Consider the following 17,297-nt stretch of genomic DNA (forward strand, 5'->3'; position numbering starts at 1 on the left):
GGTGTTCTTATTGTGACCTGAACAGGGGCGGCACACCATCTTAAAGGAGACAAACTAGGGAGTATGTTGCAAAACCAAGTTTTACTTTAACAAAAACATTTTAACACCATTCAAAACCTACCTGACACATGACATTCTGAGGTCAGATGCCCTTTCACAAACATTTGTGCCTACTGTTGGGTGCTAAGGGCGCAGCACCAGGTCTGTGGCATTGGGTCACAGTCCAGCTGGACACCGTGGATATAGCTCGGATTTCTGGGTTTAGCCTGCCATTTGGTTTACGGTTGGTTTTGTTGCAGCAGCTCTTGGCGTCACTAAAGACGACTGGGAGGGAAGGACACTAGCAGACGAGCTTGGTAAATAACAAACCTTAACTACATAAATATATAAGCTTAAGTTACTGCCGCCTACCAGCTTTAACATTAACTACCATCTAGAGAAAAGCTGCCTGGGTGCTCTCCAAGGGTAGCCTGTAAGTTGGAGCAATGTCTAGGATTTAAACCAAAGGAGGGGACTACCTTGAAGATTACATGTTTGCAGGACTGTTGTCTTGCACCCAAGATGCTATATGGGTATGGGTTCGCTTACACCAGCATAAGCATGGTCAGTATCGAGAAGACTGGTTTGTCAACTACCCTGCAAGGTTCCCTTATACTCAAGCTATTGTTGATGCCCTGGCCCTAGGAGGTTGGACAGTGTCAGGCCTGACAGGCATGAGCATTGCTGGGACATGGTGAGGCTGTGGAGCTGGGCGGATGCTAGAGCCCAGGGTAGTGATGGGTTGTCACATAAAAGCTAAGGGACATGGCACAGTGGATGTGCAGGCAAGCTGGCCTCGATGGCATTATGTTGTTAGAGGTGGCAGGGTCAGTGCCTTACTGCTTGAAGATCAGGTGTGGTTTCAGGGTTGTACCAGCAGACCTTACTGAAACAGCTTCTGTTGCCTTGGAGACCATATCCCAAATTACAATGCCTTTTCTGCATCACAGTATTGCTTAGGAAAGTGGAGAGCCTCAAGTCAGCAGTGCTGTAGGGAAGGTTCTGGCAGGAGGTGTGGTGGGGTTGGCCAAGCCTTGCTGTATGTGTGAATGGCACGGGTTTCACAGTGACAAATGCTTAAGATCCAAAGAGTAAGCAAAACCAGAGTGGGTCAAGGTATTAGCCCTCCCCTCTACCTTGACAACAAAGGAGAGCTCTGTTGAGGTGGAGGCAGGGTCATTTCCAGAAGTAAGACTGGCTGACAATCCTGGTATGTTCAGGTCTGGGCACCTGGGTCTCCACAGGAAAGGTCTCAGCTGTGATGGGTTTCAAAGGCTGGACCTCAGGATCCACACAATGTAAACCAGGCTGGTCTCAGGCACAAGAAGAGCAAGCCAAGCTCCACATTGTCCATTTACCTCAGGAAAATTCTCTGAAGTGCTCTGAGGTGTGGTGCACTTCTGAATGGAAGCAGTGTCTCCAGGGAAACCAACCCTGGGCTGTGGGGGCAAGTGCACTACCGGAGGAGGACAGGACATTAGTTGCCTCAGTGTTGCCAAGCTACATGCATTCCTGCAGGATGCACTGTTCCGGGCTAGAACTGCTGGGTGAGGCGTCTGTAGTGAGGTAACACTTGGTTCTCAGGGAGGTACAGAGCCAGTTCCAGAGCCACAAGCACCGTGAACTCAAATCCGATGAGATCTCTTCTGTTGAACCGGAATCGTTCCTCCAGCTTCTGTAGGGAAGGAAGCAAAGGGTCAGCAGGTTAGCCCCGCGTGGTCCCACCTGCTGTTCAGTGCCCTGCTGCTGCGGGCACACCCCCGACTCACGTCAATCAGCTGCTTCACTTCGCCCTTGCGGAGGTCACTGCTGATCTTGGCAGCCAGCAGAACGCAGGCTCCAGCACACAGTTTGCGGTTCTGTTTGTTGAGCTTGCCCTGCAGCACCAGCTTCTCAAAGTACACGTAAGCCATGGACACAGTCACGGGCTCCAGGCTGCACTCTTCAGACAGGTTCTGCATCTCCCGCTTTAAACTGTGGGTGGGATGGGAGCCATGTCCGTGAGACTATGACGAAGCCTCGGCCACCCTTCCATGGCTAGACCATGTGTTGTGGGCTGTCAGAAAGGACACTATGTTCTCCAAGGAGAAAGCCCAGGGCCAGGTTATTTGGCTGGGTAGGGGCATCTGCCTGGCCCTTTCTTACCTCCTAATTTTGCTCAGTGTCAGTTTGATATGAGGGAACTTCTCCCTGAAGGTCTCATTCATGTCCTTTTTGAGGTCTGCAGGCTTCACATACTCTATGACCGTGGTCTATAACAGAAGTAGAGGTAGGTGGAGCCTAGACGCCTTGAGAGTGGATGCCCTGCGGCCTGGGTTTACAGACATGAATATGTGGGACCTCAGAAAGGCACCTGTACTTCTGAGGATAAAATGGCTCAGCCTGTCTGTCCTCTGTACATACAGGCCCAGGCTCCCAGAGCTGACCCCAGAAGCCTGTCTAGCATGGCTGGCTATCCGGCTTTGTCACACTGCCCTTGTCTATGGCCCTGTCCTACCTGCTGGTGCTGGATGGGCACAAGGCACCCTGGAATGGCTGTTCTGGGCTTCTGGATGGGGAGGGGTGCTCACTCACAGTTTAACCCTGAACAATGTTAGGGCTACGGAACTCACCATGTACGAAGCAAAGATAAGTACCCGCTTGTGCTTCCCACATGGCCACTGTGGGTCATCCAAGAGGTTGGGGTTGTATTCTACGGCATCTCCCCCATCGTTTCCTGTAAGCAGAGACAGCTGTTGACACCCTGGATGTCACCCCTACCCCACCACACCCAAGGCTGAGGTGTCACATCACAACAAGGCTCCCTGGTCAGAGAGGACTCCAGGTAAAGGGGCTAGGGCTTGGGTATAAGACGTGATACCTGGACAGTGCCCCCTTCCCACACTGATGCTTTCCTCTGCCTGACTCAGGCAGAGCCTAGGGCCACACCTCTGGAATCCTTGTCCCCTGAGAAGTCTCAGTGCAGATGTGGCTTATGCTGCCGTCTGTCCCATCACTGTCCCTAGCCAGCCAGTGCTGCTGCCCCTTGTGCCATGGCAAAGGCACCTGGACTACCTAGTTCTGTGCCAGCTGGTGTTGACTTGGTAGGCACAGGTTTGTGTCTTGAACCTGGTGGAACCCGGGGAACGCTGGGCCGAGGCTGGGGCAGCAAGCCATGGCTGTCATTCTTGTGTGTAACCAAGGCATTAGTAGGGTACAGGAACTTTGCATAAGACACGACCTAGAAAAGCAAAATCACATGGGAGCTCAGTCCTGTTTCCCCAGGCCAGAAAGTACAACCAAATTCTGCTTCCCTCCACCCTCCAGCAAGGATCCTGAGGGTCATGCTGCTACCCACTTGGGGCAGGTACTATTTTTTTTTATACTTTTTTAAAAAGATTTATTTATTTATTATGCATACAGTATTCTGTCTGCATGTATGCCTGCAGGCCAGAAGAGGGCATCAGATCTCATTACAGATGGTTGTGAGCCACCATGTGGTTGCTGGGAATTGAACTCAGGACCTTTGGAAGAGCAGCCAGTGCTCTTAACTTCTGAGCCATCTCTCCAACCCTATATACTTTTTAATTATATATTTAAATTAGGAACAAGCTTGCTTCCCATGTCTGTCCCAGCTCCCTCTCCCTTCCACACCCACTCCTCCCCCAGCCCCCCACCCAATCCCCAGGGAGGGTAAGGCCCTCCATGGGGGAATCTCTAAAGTCTGTCATTTTGTTCCAGGGAGGGCCCAGGCCCTCCCCAAAGTGTCCGGGGCAGGTACTCTTATGTCAGAATATCAGCTTGCATCTCTGGGGTCTACAGCTGTGCAAGTCTCATTTTAGAAGACCCTTGGCTTTGGCTTACTGGTTCAGAAGCAGGGCTATGTGTGGAGAGCCCAGGGGGAGACAGTAGGTGCATTCCTGGGCCTTTCCTTGGGGTGCATGGGCAGCTAGGGATAGGTGTGTGGCTTGTTCCCAATACCGCGTCTCAGACTGCTGCGTGAGGCCCTGTCTGCCTAACTCTGCTGGCCACAGGGCTCTTGCCTTTCCATCTGCTCCCAGCTCAACGCCTTCCAACTCAAAGACCATCTCAGAAGAAACAGCAACGCCGCCGGATGGGTGCCTCTGCTTCTGGCTGTCCACCCTCAGGTCACTGCAAAGATTAGGAGAGGGTTGGAGTCCCTCCCTCTTCCTGCAATCAGTGGGTGGATGCCTGTCCCACAGTAAGTCCATGTGGCAGCCTTGTCTGCTCATCCAGCACAGGAGGAGAAGTAGGTGGGCATGACCTTGGAGGTCCAGACGGGTTTAAGCTGAAGGTAGTCTACAGCTCACGCCTGCCCCAGACAGACGCCATCTATCAAAGCACCAGCGAGCCACCGCTCTGGAGCACCCTGAACACTCACCTGTACTTGGGCTCAGATCTGCTTCCCTGGGTGCCTCTAACGCTTCATCTGCAGCCACCTCAGCAGCTGCCCCGGGATGCTGAGAACTGGCTACCACCCTCTCTGTGTTGACTATTGTTCTGTGGGGTCACACAGCCTCACCCCGCCCCAACAGCTGATTCCTTCTTCCCTGAATTACACCCAGGACACAATTGCCAGGGTTGGTCACAAGGTTTTAGGAGCATATCTGAGGGAGGGACAGAAATATCTCAGCCAACCTATACATGGTTTCATCAGAACCTGTGGCCCCTAGGGAATAAGAACCTGAAATCCAAGTTCCTGGGCTGTGGTGGCAGAGGGCATGCTGACACCTCATGAGTCTAAGGACCCAGCCTACACTCAGTGACGGGCTACACTGTTGCCTGTGGGCTGGGCTCAGGGCTCATCGGTATACATGGGTCTTACCTGATCCGGAGGCCTTCTCCATAGGGCAGGACTGAGAAGGCCGCACACAGGGACCGCTTGGCACAGATGAGTACAATCCTGTGGGAAGCCCAGGTCAGAGCAGGGCCTTGATTCCGTCCTGCCTAGAGCTGGGGGATGGGAGCTGACAGGAGCCACAGAGGGGACTGGGATTCACGAAGCCAGGCCTAGCATCTTAGCACATGGGCCAGGTTCCCTAGAGCTGCTTAGTAGGAAAGCAACACCCTGTTACCAGGCACAGCGCCTTAGGAGTACAATGGAGCTGCTGGGTAGATCTCCCTTGACCCTGTAACACAGGGTCATAGACTTCATGTTTCCTGGGGGCACAGGTCACCCAGGAAAGGGCAGGCTTCATTTGCACAAAGATAGAGCTCAGGAAGGTGAGGTCAAAGTTCACCAGCATCAAGCCTCAGTGGTCCAGACCAAGGCAAGGCCCAATGCTCTACAGAGCACCCAGATCTAATACAGAGCTCAGTTATCCAGGGGCTTAGGACCCAAGGCCATGCTGCAGTCTCGGAGCTCAGGATCTGGGGGGAGCCACCTCTGGCCAGACCCTGTAGCAACATTCCCTGGAGATACTTTCCAGGGTGACCTACAGAGGGATGGGGAAACCACTGGGAACCCAAGTGGTTCCCGAGTGGAGCAGAGTAACTGCAGTGTGGTGCCCAGGACACAGTCAAAGCACTGCCCCTGCACCAGTGCAGCAGATGCGCAGCTGCCCAGAGCCCAGCCTAGCCCTGTTTTGGAGGCCAAATACCAGTTTGTGACTGCTTCCTCCTCTGTGCTCCCAAGTACAATCATGTCTTATCCTGTGTATGCCTCCTACAGCTGCACCTTTTACACTGAGCACATCTGGGGTGGGGCCCATGTTTACCTTCCTACTTCTCTTTTCCCAAAGACTTGAGTCCAGCTGGTGGCTATTCCCTGGGATTGTACAAGGCTGGCTTGCTGGCGGGCCATGCTGGCCAGTGTTCAGCTAACTTAGAGGAACATGAGTGCCCACTTCTAAAGGGTCAGGAGACAGGCCACGGGTGAAGAAGCAGGAGCCCTGAGCTCACATGGCTGGCCCTCAGAGATATGGCCTGGACCTGCAGTGCAGGGAGCTCAGTGGGGAGTCCCAGGCTAGGCCCTGCATGCTCTTACCTGCTGTTCTTGGTGTCATACTGCCTCATGTTCTTGATGAAGTGGGTCTTCTTCAGGCCTTTGTGTCTTGGTGACCCAGATGCGTGCTTGGTTCTGTAAGGTAAAAAGCAGGTCGTTCTTGTCCTCCTTGTGGCCCCAGGGGTTAGGGGCAGCTGGAACTCAGGGCCTTGGATTAGGAACATGTAGGGTGTGTACCTCTGCACGGAGCTACATCCCACTGCATCTTCCAGAAATTCGAGGGAACAACGCTGAGATGTGATTCGTCTCCTGTAGGGAAAACACCACCACCTCAGAAGAGCCAGTACCACAGACTCCAGGAAGTGTTTGCAGCCAAGGTCCCTGAAGAGAGCTGAACTAGCATGGGAATATGCAGGGCAGGGCAGGACAGTCATGATGTTTAGAGGCTTCAAGAACCTGTGAACCAAGACTTCCGAGCAGGGGATCCTGTCTCCTGACACAGGTTGCCAGCCTTCCCTATGTGGGAGCATCTAGTGCATGGTGGGTCCAACAGGCTGCATCTCTCAGAGGGCCTGCTTGTACCAGGTCCTTGACAGCAGAGTAAACTCTCTGAGCTGTGGCCCATGTCAGGAATACAGTGTAAGGCCCTGCTTAGGTTGCTATTACTATTTAAGTCAGAGACACACACTCCCTTCCCTTCCAGGAGCTGCTCTGGGGTCTAGAAAATTCTTTTCCTCCTGGATTTCGGGTCATAGCTCCCTCCATGTTGCTCCTCAGGAAGGCCTGTTGGTGACGGTTACCAATAGAAGATTAATACCTCTCCTTGGGAGGAATGATCCCTGTGGGTCAGGCTGGTTCCTGTGTCTCCCATCCTGCACCCAGGAGGCCAGGACCGGGAGGCAGTTGTGAGCACTGTGTGCAAGAATAGGGCTTCTTCAGGATGAGGATTGAGACCCCACAGACCCACATCTTCATACCAAGACAATGACTCAGGTACAGAGTCCCCAGGGTCTAATAATCGTGGTCATTTACTGATCTTCTGGTCTTTACAGGACACAGTGAGTCAAAGTCACTGCAAATCTACAAGGGCAGACTTCTGGAGGCCATGGTCACAGTGCGGGAAAGCAACACAGAGTCTGTGGTTCTCAGGTCGAGACCTGCTGAGGCCTCTGCCACTGGGAAGTCTGTGCCAGGACCCGAGAGGACAGACGCCAGGAGCCTCAAGCTGTGGATGAGGCTGTGCCAAACACCACGGCTCCCTGCCCTAGCCTTTGAGAAAGAGGGGCCTGTATCTAGGCACAAGGGGGCTGCAGTTTTCCATCTTTATTTTCTATTATTAGACGAGTGGTACATGCCCATAAGGAAAAAAATAAGGAATAGCTAGGCATGCTAGTATGGAGGATGTTGAGTTTGAGGCCAATCTGAGCTCTATGAGACCTTATCTCTTTCTGTTAATATTTAATTTTAAAGACAGGGTTTCATGTAGCCCAGACTAGCCACGAACTCCTAATCCTCCAGTCTCCATTGCTACCTGTTGGGATTACAGAGAAGAGAAACTCCTTCAAAAGTCACTCACCTAAACACCAAAACTTCCTGTTAGACACAGCAGGATTATTGTCTCGGCATGAATCATTGTAACACAGGGTCACAAAGATGCATGATTCAGTCACTTCTTGCCATAGCATTTGTGGGCATCTCTCTCTCTCTCTCTCTCTGCACATGGTGTGTGAGTACATACATGTGGTATTGAGGATCTTGAGTCTCAAACAAGGTAGGCCCCATTGTATCATTGTGGTACAAGATGCCTGGGCCATTAAGGATTAATGATATGTGTCAAGCACCCCTGTTCACCCTCACTCCCAAGAGAGTCTTGGATGTAGAAATCTGGCCAAGGAATTCACCAGAACACAGCCTGAAGCTTCCCCAGCAGAAGCTGAGTATATACACATGAGCTACCTTCCTCCTGCCTGGACCTCAGCAACTGTGCAGGAATTTTCAAACAAAAAGAGTTGAGCCAAGTGCCTGTGGGATGATTACATGATGGGCAGCGTCCCTCAAACCTAGCACTGCCGACTTCATAGAAAGCCCCTGTGCAAGCTGTGTGGCCCTTTCTAGCAAGCTCAGAGTAGCCAAATGGCTCTCCTGGATACAGAGCTACCAAGGAACAGATAGTAATATTTTTTTTTTTGTTTGTTTTGTTTTACGAGACAGGGTTTCTCTGTATTGTTTTGGAGGTTGTTGGTTCAGCCTGGGCCTCGATCTCACAGAGATCCACCTGCCTCTGCCTCCCGAGTGCTGGGATTAAAGGCGTGTGCCACCACCGCCCAGCAGATAGTAACGTTTTTCTCTCTTCCCTGTACCAGGATCCATGAGTGTACATGCTCTGCACCCAATATTCTACAAGTGCAGTCGATGATGAGGTCAAGCACTGCCATACAGCACTGTGAGGAAAAGCACCCACTCAGAACAGTGGTGATGGAGAGGGCACTGCAGGAGATGCTGATGGTGGTGGAGTTACTGCCGGGAGTGGCAGAGATGCTGATGGTGGTGATGATGGTGTCATTGGTGGGGATGGTGTCAATGGTGATGGCAGCTAATGTGCCTCAGTTGTACTAACTGCTGCTATGCTTGGTATCCTTGTACCTCACTTTGCTCCAAGTTCCCCTCACCTGATGGGCACAAAGTGGCTACTTCACAGTTAGGAAGCTTCCAGTGGTGTTGAAGGCCAGCAGCCAAAGGCACACCAAAGACACAGAGATGAGGTGAGCCTGACACCCAAGGCCTTCTAGGAACCTGGAGAGGACAGCCTCAGGCTGGCATTGAGCCAGAGGCCCCAGGCAGGAATGCCAACAAGTGACTCAAGACCCTACAGCTTCCTTCAGGGTTCTGTGGCTGGCTGGGTACAGAGGGATTACCAGAGGAGACTTAGTCAGTCCCCAGTGCAGTATTTTCCCCAAGAGCTCCCAACCACAGGCATGGGGCCTATCTGTGCTTCCAGAGCTATGGGTGGGGCGCTCTTTCACAACAGCGAAGGTTTCACAGACACGTGTGTGTGTGTGTGTGTGTGTGTGTGTGTGTGTGTGTGTGTGTGTGTGTGAGTGATGAAATTAACCCCAAGTTCCCTGACCAGTGAGTCCTCTAGCTGGATTTGGAAATCCATCCACGAGCCTCTGACGTGCCAAAGGTCCAAGTCTGCTCCCTGGTCAGTCAAACGGTCCAAGGGACTTGCAGCTGAGAAATGCCTGTCCTTGAGGACAAGAGGAACCTGTATATCAGGCATGGGGATGTGGGAAGGAAGGATCACATGGGGAAGCTGCTACTACCACACAGACTGCTTCAGCTTGTTACTAGAAACTTATAAAAGAAAGAGAGAGGCCGGGCGTTGGTGGCGCATGCCTTTAATCCCAGCACTCGGGAGGCAGAGACAGGTGGATCTCTGTGAGTTTGAGGCCAGCCTGGTCTATAGAGCAAGTTCCAGGGCAGGCTCCAAAACAATACAGAGAAACCCTGTCTCCAAAAACCAAAACCAAAACCAAAAAACCAAAACAACCCCCCCCCCAAAAAAAGTAAGAGAGAACTCCTGGGACTTTAGCATTGGCACTTGTGATCTAAGCATGTCCCATGACAGGCTCTTCATACTGGGATGCTGGAGAAATTATAACCCCTCCAAATTTATATGTTAGCCTGGGACTTCAGAGCACAACTGAGTTTTGAGAGAAAGAGATTAACTGAGCTGGCCCTTTTGGTGTCCTAAAGATTAGGCACAGACACACAGAGGAAGGAGCACGTGATGACAAGGGAGGACAAAATCTATGAGGCCAAGGGTGAGGCCTCAAAGGGAGCCTGCCACGCCTTCCTGGGCTTCTGGCTTCCAGAATGTGAGAAATAAAAGTCTGTTTGAAAGAAACCCTGTCTTGAAAAACAAAAACAAAGTCTTTTTTTGGGGGCTGAAGAGATGGCTCAGTGGTTAGGAAGCCTGGCTGCTCTTCCCGAAGACCCAGATTCAGTATCACCTGTAACTCCAGTTCTAAGGGATCCAACCCTCTATCCTGACCTCTGTGGATACTAAGCACACACATGGTACTTAGACAGACATGCAGGTAAAACACCCATCCTCATAATTTATCAGCCCACTCTCTGCAAGGACTTTGGAATGGCTCTGGGCTTCATTTGTGCAAAAGGGGTTCCCAGGGCTCCCCAGGACTGCTGTGTGCTCGCTGCACACAGGTCGTTGTGCACTTACTAAGCTGAACAGTGTGGAGGTGCACCTGTCCCTGGAGCATCATTGACCGAGGTCCCCTCACACATGAGGTGTGGCATGGTCAGATACCTGCCTGCCAGACAGGGCCATCCAGACCCCCAGACCATGTCCTTGCGGGTGCTTGTCGCGAAAGCAGGAGATACACCCACTACCTCACACCAGCACTTCAGAGGCTGTGACACTCACACTCAAGTACTTGGGCACAGAGAGTCTGCCCAAGGTCACACAAATGTGGTTCAGTCCAGGTCCTGGAAGGCGCCAAGACTATCACAGAGATCCAAGTCTATGGCTCTCCCTTACTTCGTCACTTACATCTGTTAAATGACACAAGCCACAGGAGCTTTCAGAAAACCACCCAGAACTGAAAACAGAAGTGACCTGACTAAAGCACTTGGTGCCTCTGGTGCCACCTCCAGAGGACCCTGCAGCTGCCAGCTGCCAGCTGGGTGGAGCAAGACCCCAGCCCAGAGAAGCTCTGGAGGTGGGTGAGCAGGTAACTGCAGGCACCGTGTCTAGAAGCACGGCCAGCCAGAAAGGCGAGGGGCCTGGAACAGGAGGGATTAGGAGTCAGAATGGCAGACAACCTTACTGGCTAGGAAGGTGTCATATGTGTGCTCACGGTGTGCTGGGGGCAGAACTGGCCTAGAGAGGACTAGCCAAGGGCTGGGTGCCCGGCACGGAGCAGAGAAAAGTGGCTGGCCTGTGGTGGAACAGGAGATGGAACCTGAGGGAAGAGTCTGTGTCTGTCTGGTGTGGACTCCCTGAGGTAATTATCCAGGCAAGGCCAGGTGACTGATCATGGCCCTGGGATCTCATTTGCAAGTCCACAGAGGCAACGTGGGAGAGCTGAGGCAGATCTGTCCTACGTTGCGCTTTACGATCTCTCTAGGAATGGTGCACTCCCTCAGGAGCTGGTGAAATGTTCCCAGTTGGTCCAACATCTTGTTCCCTGTGGCTTTCTCCTCCCTCATAAGCATGCTATCTGTAAATCCAATCCTCAGAACTGTACCAGGAAGGCACTACTCATACTTGGCTGCAGGTAAGGACACTGAGGTACGGAGCTATTCGTCCTGTATGAAATCAAACAGCTGGCCAGATAGGAGTAGAGGCCCAGGCCCACAGCTCAGCTACTCCGAGGATGAGCCAAGTTCTCCCAGTGCAGACCGTGTGCTCAGTGAATAAGACAGGGCCACACCCCACAGTGCGCCCTGAACTGACCCCACGGGGAGTGCACGGTCCTGGTCAGCAGAAGGCAGACATGTGGGATGCCTACGTATGTGACACTCAGGTATGGCACCCTGTGTGACAAAAGGTGTCTTCCTGGTCAGGAGATGGCTGAGGAGGGGGGTGAGGAAGCCTAGGGGCTGTTCTGTGGAATGAATGGTGGCCACGTATGGTGTAGGTCCACAAACATACATGGGGAGCTACACACTCAGATTCCATGCACTGTTCACATACACCTGGCGCCTCAACTCGGAAACAGCTAAAAGCCGACAAGAGCGCTGGAGAGCAGCTTGGGTTTTGTTGCCTCTGCTGACATTCCCCAGACAACTGGGTAAGCCCACGCCGAGCAGACCCGGGCTCAGCGCCTCAAGTTGCCTATTTATACAGGACAGTGTCTAGCCTACCTCCATGTGCATGGCGGCATGGCATGTGACCTGGGAAGAAGAGGCCGGGGGTCAGGAGAGAGAGGGAGGCAGCTAAGAGGTCTTGCCCATTTATCAGTTCTGCTGACCTAACTCAGCTCAGAACTACCCTTAGCAACCTTGCTGCCAAGGAATTCCACCGCTGCTCTTCAGTCGGTACCTGAAACCTTAAAACCATCTTCCGGCATGCGATGGGCTTCCTTATTTGGTGGCTTGGGAGATGGGGAAAGGTCTAGGCAGGGCCACCTCCCTGTGGCTGAGGTCTGTTCCTATTAGGGACCCAGGGAGAGTAAATGGTCTCTGCAGGCTTGGGGCAGACTCAGGAGCCACCTGCCACACACACACACACACACACACACACACACACACACACACACACACACACACACACACACACACGACAGGCTGCAGGGCCCCAGCAAGGAGGCCAGGCAGTACTTGCAGCACGCCCAGGGCCCGGGAGCCTCCCCTGCTAAGGGAGCACAGGGGGCAGCAGTCTCATCGCTCTTCAGGGCTCTCCTCCCCCTGCCTGAACATCATTTTGGCTCATCGCAGAACCATATGTGCTAAAAACAAACAAATAAGCAAAGTACCCGGGGTCTCCTGGTGAGTCTCACTTAGTCTTAGGCAAAGCAAAGGCACCCGGTCCCAGCACTCCATGCAGGGGCCTGTGATCTAGCAGCTTCCCAGAGAAGGAGCCGGGCAGGGGCGGTGCCTGGCTGTCCTGGAGAACTGACTACTCCAGCGGGTTTTGGCCCCACCAGTGAACAGATGCTGGGCACAGACTAATTCACGGATACTAAGGGGCTCAGGGGCTGTCTAAATGGCTCAGTGGCTAGTTAGGGCTGGCCTAGACTCCTCTTCTAGATCAAAGCAGAGCACAGCCGCCTGCTTTTAGGCTATGCCCAGTTGTCTGATGGTGGGAGCATTAGGCTGCAATCTATGCAGGGCTGTTGTGAGTTGATTCCCCACAAAGATCCATCAAAAGCCTCGCCTGTGTTAGGGGCCTTAGCTAGAGACAGTCTAAGAAGGGGCCAAGGCAAAATGAGGTCAGGAAAAGTCTGTGAGGACACACACGGGAGCAAGGAGATAGAACAACACAACACACAGGGCACCCCAGGCCTGTAGAAGCACCCCCAGGCCTGATCCCCAGTGACTGGCACCCGAGCCAGGGGAAGAGCTACCAGGTTTGTGTCCTTTGTCACCATGGCATTCTAGGCAGAAGGCAGCAGCAGATGAGGTAGCTGGAATGCATGCTTCAAACAGGACCATAGATTCTAGAGATGAGCTTACTCCCAGGCATGCAGGAAAAAAGACAATAAACAGTGCCTAAAGGCCCATGCAGAAAATCAGCGGTGATTCTGTCACTAGCTAGAAACACTGTTGGGAGCCCCAAGTTGTAACAGTTGTCACTTTCCTGAGTCCTTAGGATCCTGGGACCTCAAGGAGGAAGGCTTCATGTCAGCCCATTGCAGAGGGGGAGACTGAGGTTCCAAGAGCCTTGGATGGCAGAAAGCTGGTCTGTACTCATTGTGACACAGCCTTCAGGAACTCTAGGGTTTTGCATCTGAAAAAAACAACAGATCAGGCAGAGAGATGGCTCGGCAGAGAAGAGCACCAGCTGCTCTTCCAGAGGACCTGGGTTTGGTTTCCAGCACCCACAGGGCAACTCACTACTGTCTGTAGCTCCAGTTGCAGAGGATTCGACACCCTCACACAGACATACACGCAGACAGAACAAAACAAATAAAACAACAAAAACAAAAAAGCCCAAACAGACCAGGGCACTAAATTTGGGAGTCGGCAGCCCCATTTAACAGGCCAGCCGCTACTGTCTCTCCTAGCCACAGGACGGGAGCTGAGATGGGGTAGACATTCCTCTTCCTAAGGGCCTGTGTCCATGAGAGGAAGGATAACAAGTCTAGGGTGGTGCCAAGAACTTGAAAGCAGAGCCCAACGAGAAAAGACGCCTGCCACAGGCGGCCGTAGTTGTGGGCGCTAGCGAGGCTGTCAGAATGAAGTGGAAAGCAGAACTAGGAGGTAGGAGACGGCTCGCTGGAGGAGCTAGCAAAGGGGGCCTCAGCCATGCCAACTTCAGACTGATCTTCACATCTGCCCCTCACAAGGATCCAGCTATCACTCTGACCCTTGTCCCCAAGTGGATCCTTCTATGTCCCGTGGAGACGCATGGCCTGGCCACAGCCTGCAGGCTAAAGGTGGTGACCACAGAAAGTTCAGGCCTTCCTGGCCACACAGACATGTGACGCAGGGTCAGCTGTCAGGGAACCTTCTCCCCATCACAGACATGGGAGGCACATCATCACTGTGGAGCCTACAGCTTACCCACGCTAGGCTTGCCCAGGGCTCCCTACACCTGGGAGCCGCCGGGCAGGAGCTCTGCCCTACAGTAGTGGGGCCTGCCCAGAAGGGACCAACAGTGGCTGGAGCTGCCTGCTATTGTCGCCGTTCGGGTGAAGACTCAGGCTGTCAGAGGGAGCTGAGAAGGCTGAGACCCACTCGGTACCCGGTAGCTGTGGACTCTGGGGGTGGGGCGGGGCAGTGGTTAGACTGAGGGGGAAGGAGGTCCCTAGAAGTGACCCAGGCAGGGGAAGAAGTGCAGAATGCCAGTGTGACAGGCCCTCTGACTAGCAGCTATGGGATGACGGAGGAGGGAGGTCTGAGAACAGACCCTGGCCCACAAGCTTGAGGCTGACACACAGCGCATAAAAAAAAAAACAAAAAACGGGGGGGGGGGTGGTGTTTGTGAGTCCCAGTGCTCAGGGCACTGACAGAATGGACGGGGAGGGGTGTGTCTATAGTCAGTTAGGCTGAGGGGACTCTGGAGGGGAAGAACTGACCCCCATACCCAGGAGCTGACGGCTTTAACGGAAGTACTCCCTGGACCTGGAGAGGCTGACAACCTTCAGGACACTGCAACTCTGTGACACGGGCTGACAAGGCTCCAGTTAAGCCCCACATTTGTCCCCTGTATTCTGGTCTGATGCTGCCAGGTCATCTCAGCCCAAGTCAAGGGCAGACGGGACTACAAGGCGCTCTGACTCATGCATGCCGGGGCGATGGGCCCTGAAGTACTGGGATGATGATGGGGCCACCCCTCGGCTGGTGGGCTCAGGCCACCCTAACTAACCCTTATGTCCTGGGCTAACCAGCCCCGATCACCCAGACCTCTGAGTGCCTCTGAGTGGTAGCTGATGGAGCCCAGGTGACCTCACACCTGTGTGCTGGGTGAGCGGATCCACCCCAGCCCAATCATGTCCAGGTCGGCCGAGCCCTTGGCTTACCGGAACCCTTGTGCCCTGTGCTGTGCCGAGCCCACAGGTCAACCACCCGGTGAGCAGGGAGGAAGGATTCGGCTCACTACCAACCTGTGCCTGGGCTGCCAAGCCCACAGGTCACACACCGGGTGTGCCGGCTGGGCCTCTAGGCCACCCCAACCCCAGCGTGTGCAGCCCGCCCCGCCCAGCCCACTCACCTCTGGCGCTGCCCGTCCAGGTTGAGGCCGGCGGGTGCCGTCGTGGGGCTGAGTAGGCCCTGGGGCGCGGGCCTGGCTGGCAGCCCCGGGAGGCCTCCGGGTGGAGCGGGCGGCGGCGGCGCGGGCGGCTCGCGGGCCTCGGTGGGCGGTGGTGGCGGCGGCGGGGGCTTCTCCCCGCCGGGACCCAGGCTCGGGGGCCGTCCGTCCAGGGAGATGTTATTGAGGAAGAAGAGAGCGGCCTGGCGGCGCCGGGAGTCCCCGCGCCTCCGCGGCACGGACGGCGGGTTCCGGGCGGTCGGTGCCGGCCTGGCGGAGCCGGGGGCCGGTCCCGGGGCTCCTCCCGCCGCGGCCGCGGCCATGCTCGAGTGCGCCGCCGCGCCGCGCCGCCGCGCTGCTGCCCATTGGCCGCGGCGCGCCTGCATGCAAATGTCACTCCGTCGCTCTCGCCCATTGGCCCGGGCGCGGCCGTATGCAAATATAGTTCCGCGGTCCTTGTCCATTGGCCGCAACGCACCTATATGCAAATAAAACTTCGCTGAGCCCTCCCATTGGCTAGCGAGGTGTGTCCCGCTCTGGCGTTCCCCCGGGTCCTAGAGAGGAGGTTAGTTAGCATCTGTCGGTTGTGGGTTTGGCGAGGCCACGGGGCGTTAAACACAGCAAGGTCGGTGACTGCACGGCGCCGGTGTCCTGTTCTCTTGTTCAGACGCAGTGTGCGGGGCAACCTGCGGAGAACGGTCATTATGGACCGCGGACTCGTGGTGTGGGCCATGCCTGACCACTTGCCCTCCAGGCTGTTTGTTAAGAGCTGAGAGGTTGAGCTTCCGGCTGTGCCAGCGGACCCACCCGACCGCCCTCACTGTCTGCAGAGGAGACCCATCTATGGTCTGAGGACCGCTGGCACCTTCCTGGGGTGCCTAAGTTTTCGGCACGGATGGTGGCCTTGAGTCTGCATGGCGCTCAGTCTTCAGTTTCCTCCGTAGTCCAGTGGCCAGGGCTTGAGACCATTTTTGGCTATGTACCGTGTGTGTGTCCGTCCTCAGTGTAGAGAGGCTGTTGAAGCCCTCTTTCATCCTGATACCATATGTTCTGGCTCCCAGCTTATGTGGGCTTCTTGTTTTTAAAGGAAAATCCCCTTATGTTCTGGTCTCTGGTCACTGCCTGCTCTCTGATCCTGTGGCTACTACACTCGGGTGCTGGGGTGGAGTTGCTTGAGGGACAGGGAATCCTGGGAAGAGGCTTCTTTGCATGCAGGAGAATCTATAAGTGGTATGAGCCCTGTTTTCAAGGCTCAGGCTGGCTGATCCTGTCAGATACTCACCTCCCCTTGGCAGTCTGCCTCTTTATTTTTCTTTTTTCTTTTTAGTTTTCCGAGACAGGGTTTCTCTGTATTGTTTTGGAGGCTGTCTTGGAACTCGCTTTGTAGACCAGGCTGGCCTCAAACTCACAGAGATCTGCCTGCTTCTGCTGGGATTAAAGGCGTGCACTGCCAACGCCCAACTGGCAGTCTGCCTCTTTTATCCCTGCACAAGTAGGCTTACCCTTACCCTGCCCTCTCCTCTTCTTGCCTGCCTTTTCCGAGCTGGCCTCTGCCAGGAGCCAGAGATAAGGTGGGCAGTTTTCTTTTCTAGTACGCAGGGCTCAGCCCAAGCGTGTGGTGGGCACTCCCAGAGGCTGTCATTTCTGTCAGAGGGTAGGATTGAAAGACCCCCTCCCGACATAGCCCAACAGGAGCTGTCTGAGTTCACACTAAGGTCGAGGGCCCCTGGCCCCCTCCCGACATAGCCCACCAGGAACTGTCTGAGTTCACGCTAAGGTCGAGGGCCCCTGGCGCCTCGAGGGCTTGACAAACAGGATATTAGTGGTCGGCCATCCAGAACTGGGGAGTTAACACTGGGGAGTTTCCCATCCACAATG

At 54.3% G+C, this 17,297-nt stretch overlaps 1 protein-coding gene across 1 annotated transcript; it reads right to left on the reverse strand.

The window, feature by feature from the left end:
* Positions 1–62: 62 nt before the first annotated feature.
* On the reverse strand, positions 63–15,755 carry Cables2 (Cdk5 and Abl enzyme substrate 2). The gene is made up of 10 exons (XM_040732734.1): positions 15,384–15,755; positions 6,221–6,292; positions 6,026–6,118; positions 4,865–4,942; positions 4,062–4,170; positions 3,094–3,259; positions 2,652–2,755; positions 2,185–2,291; positions 1,809–2,013; positions 63–1,714 (listed from the first exon to the last, which is right to left on the reverse strand). Exons 1-10 carry the CDS (start codon positions 15,740–15,742, stop codon positions 1,574–1,576), a joined length of 1,434 nt encoding a protein of 477 aa, XP_040588668.1. The 5' UTR covers positions 15,743–15,755; the 3' UTR covers positions 63–1,573.
* Positions 15,756–17,297: the final 1,542 nt, after the last annotated feature.

Source organism: Mesocricetus auratus, unplaced genomic scaffold (assembly GCF_017639785.1).
Source record: "Mesocricetus auratus isolate SY011 unplaced genomic scaffold, BCM_Maur_2.0 Super-Scaffold_100028, whole genome shotgun sequence".
Taxonomy (NCBI): Eukaryota; Metazoa; Chordata; class Mammalia; order Rodentia; family Cricetidae; genus Mesocricetus; species Mesocricetus auratus.

Coding starts and splice junctions, on each gene's coding strand:
- Cables2 (XM_040732734.1), bottom strand. CDS start 15,742: ATGGCCGCGGCCGCGGCGGGAGGAGCCCCGGGACCGGCCCCCGGCTCC. Junction 4,943..6,025: donor TATGACACCAAGAACAGCAG/GTAAGAGCATGC, acceptor GGCTTCCCACAG/GATTGTACTCATCTGTGCCA. Junction 3,260..4,061: donor AGCTGGGAGCAGATGGAAAG/GCAAGAGCCCTG, acceptor TTGCTTTTCTAG/GTCGTGTCTTATGCAAAGTT.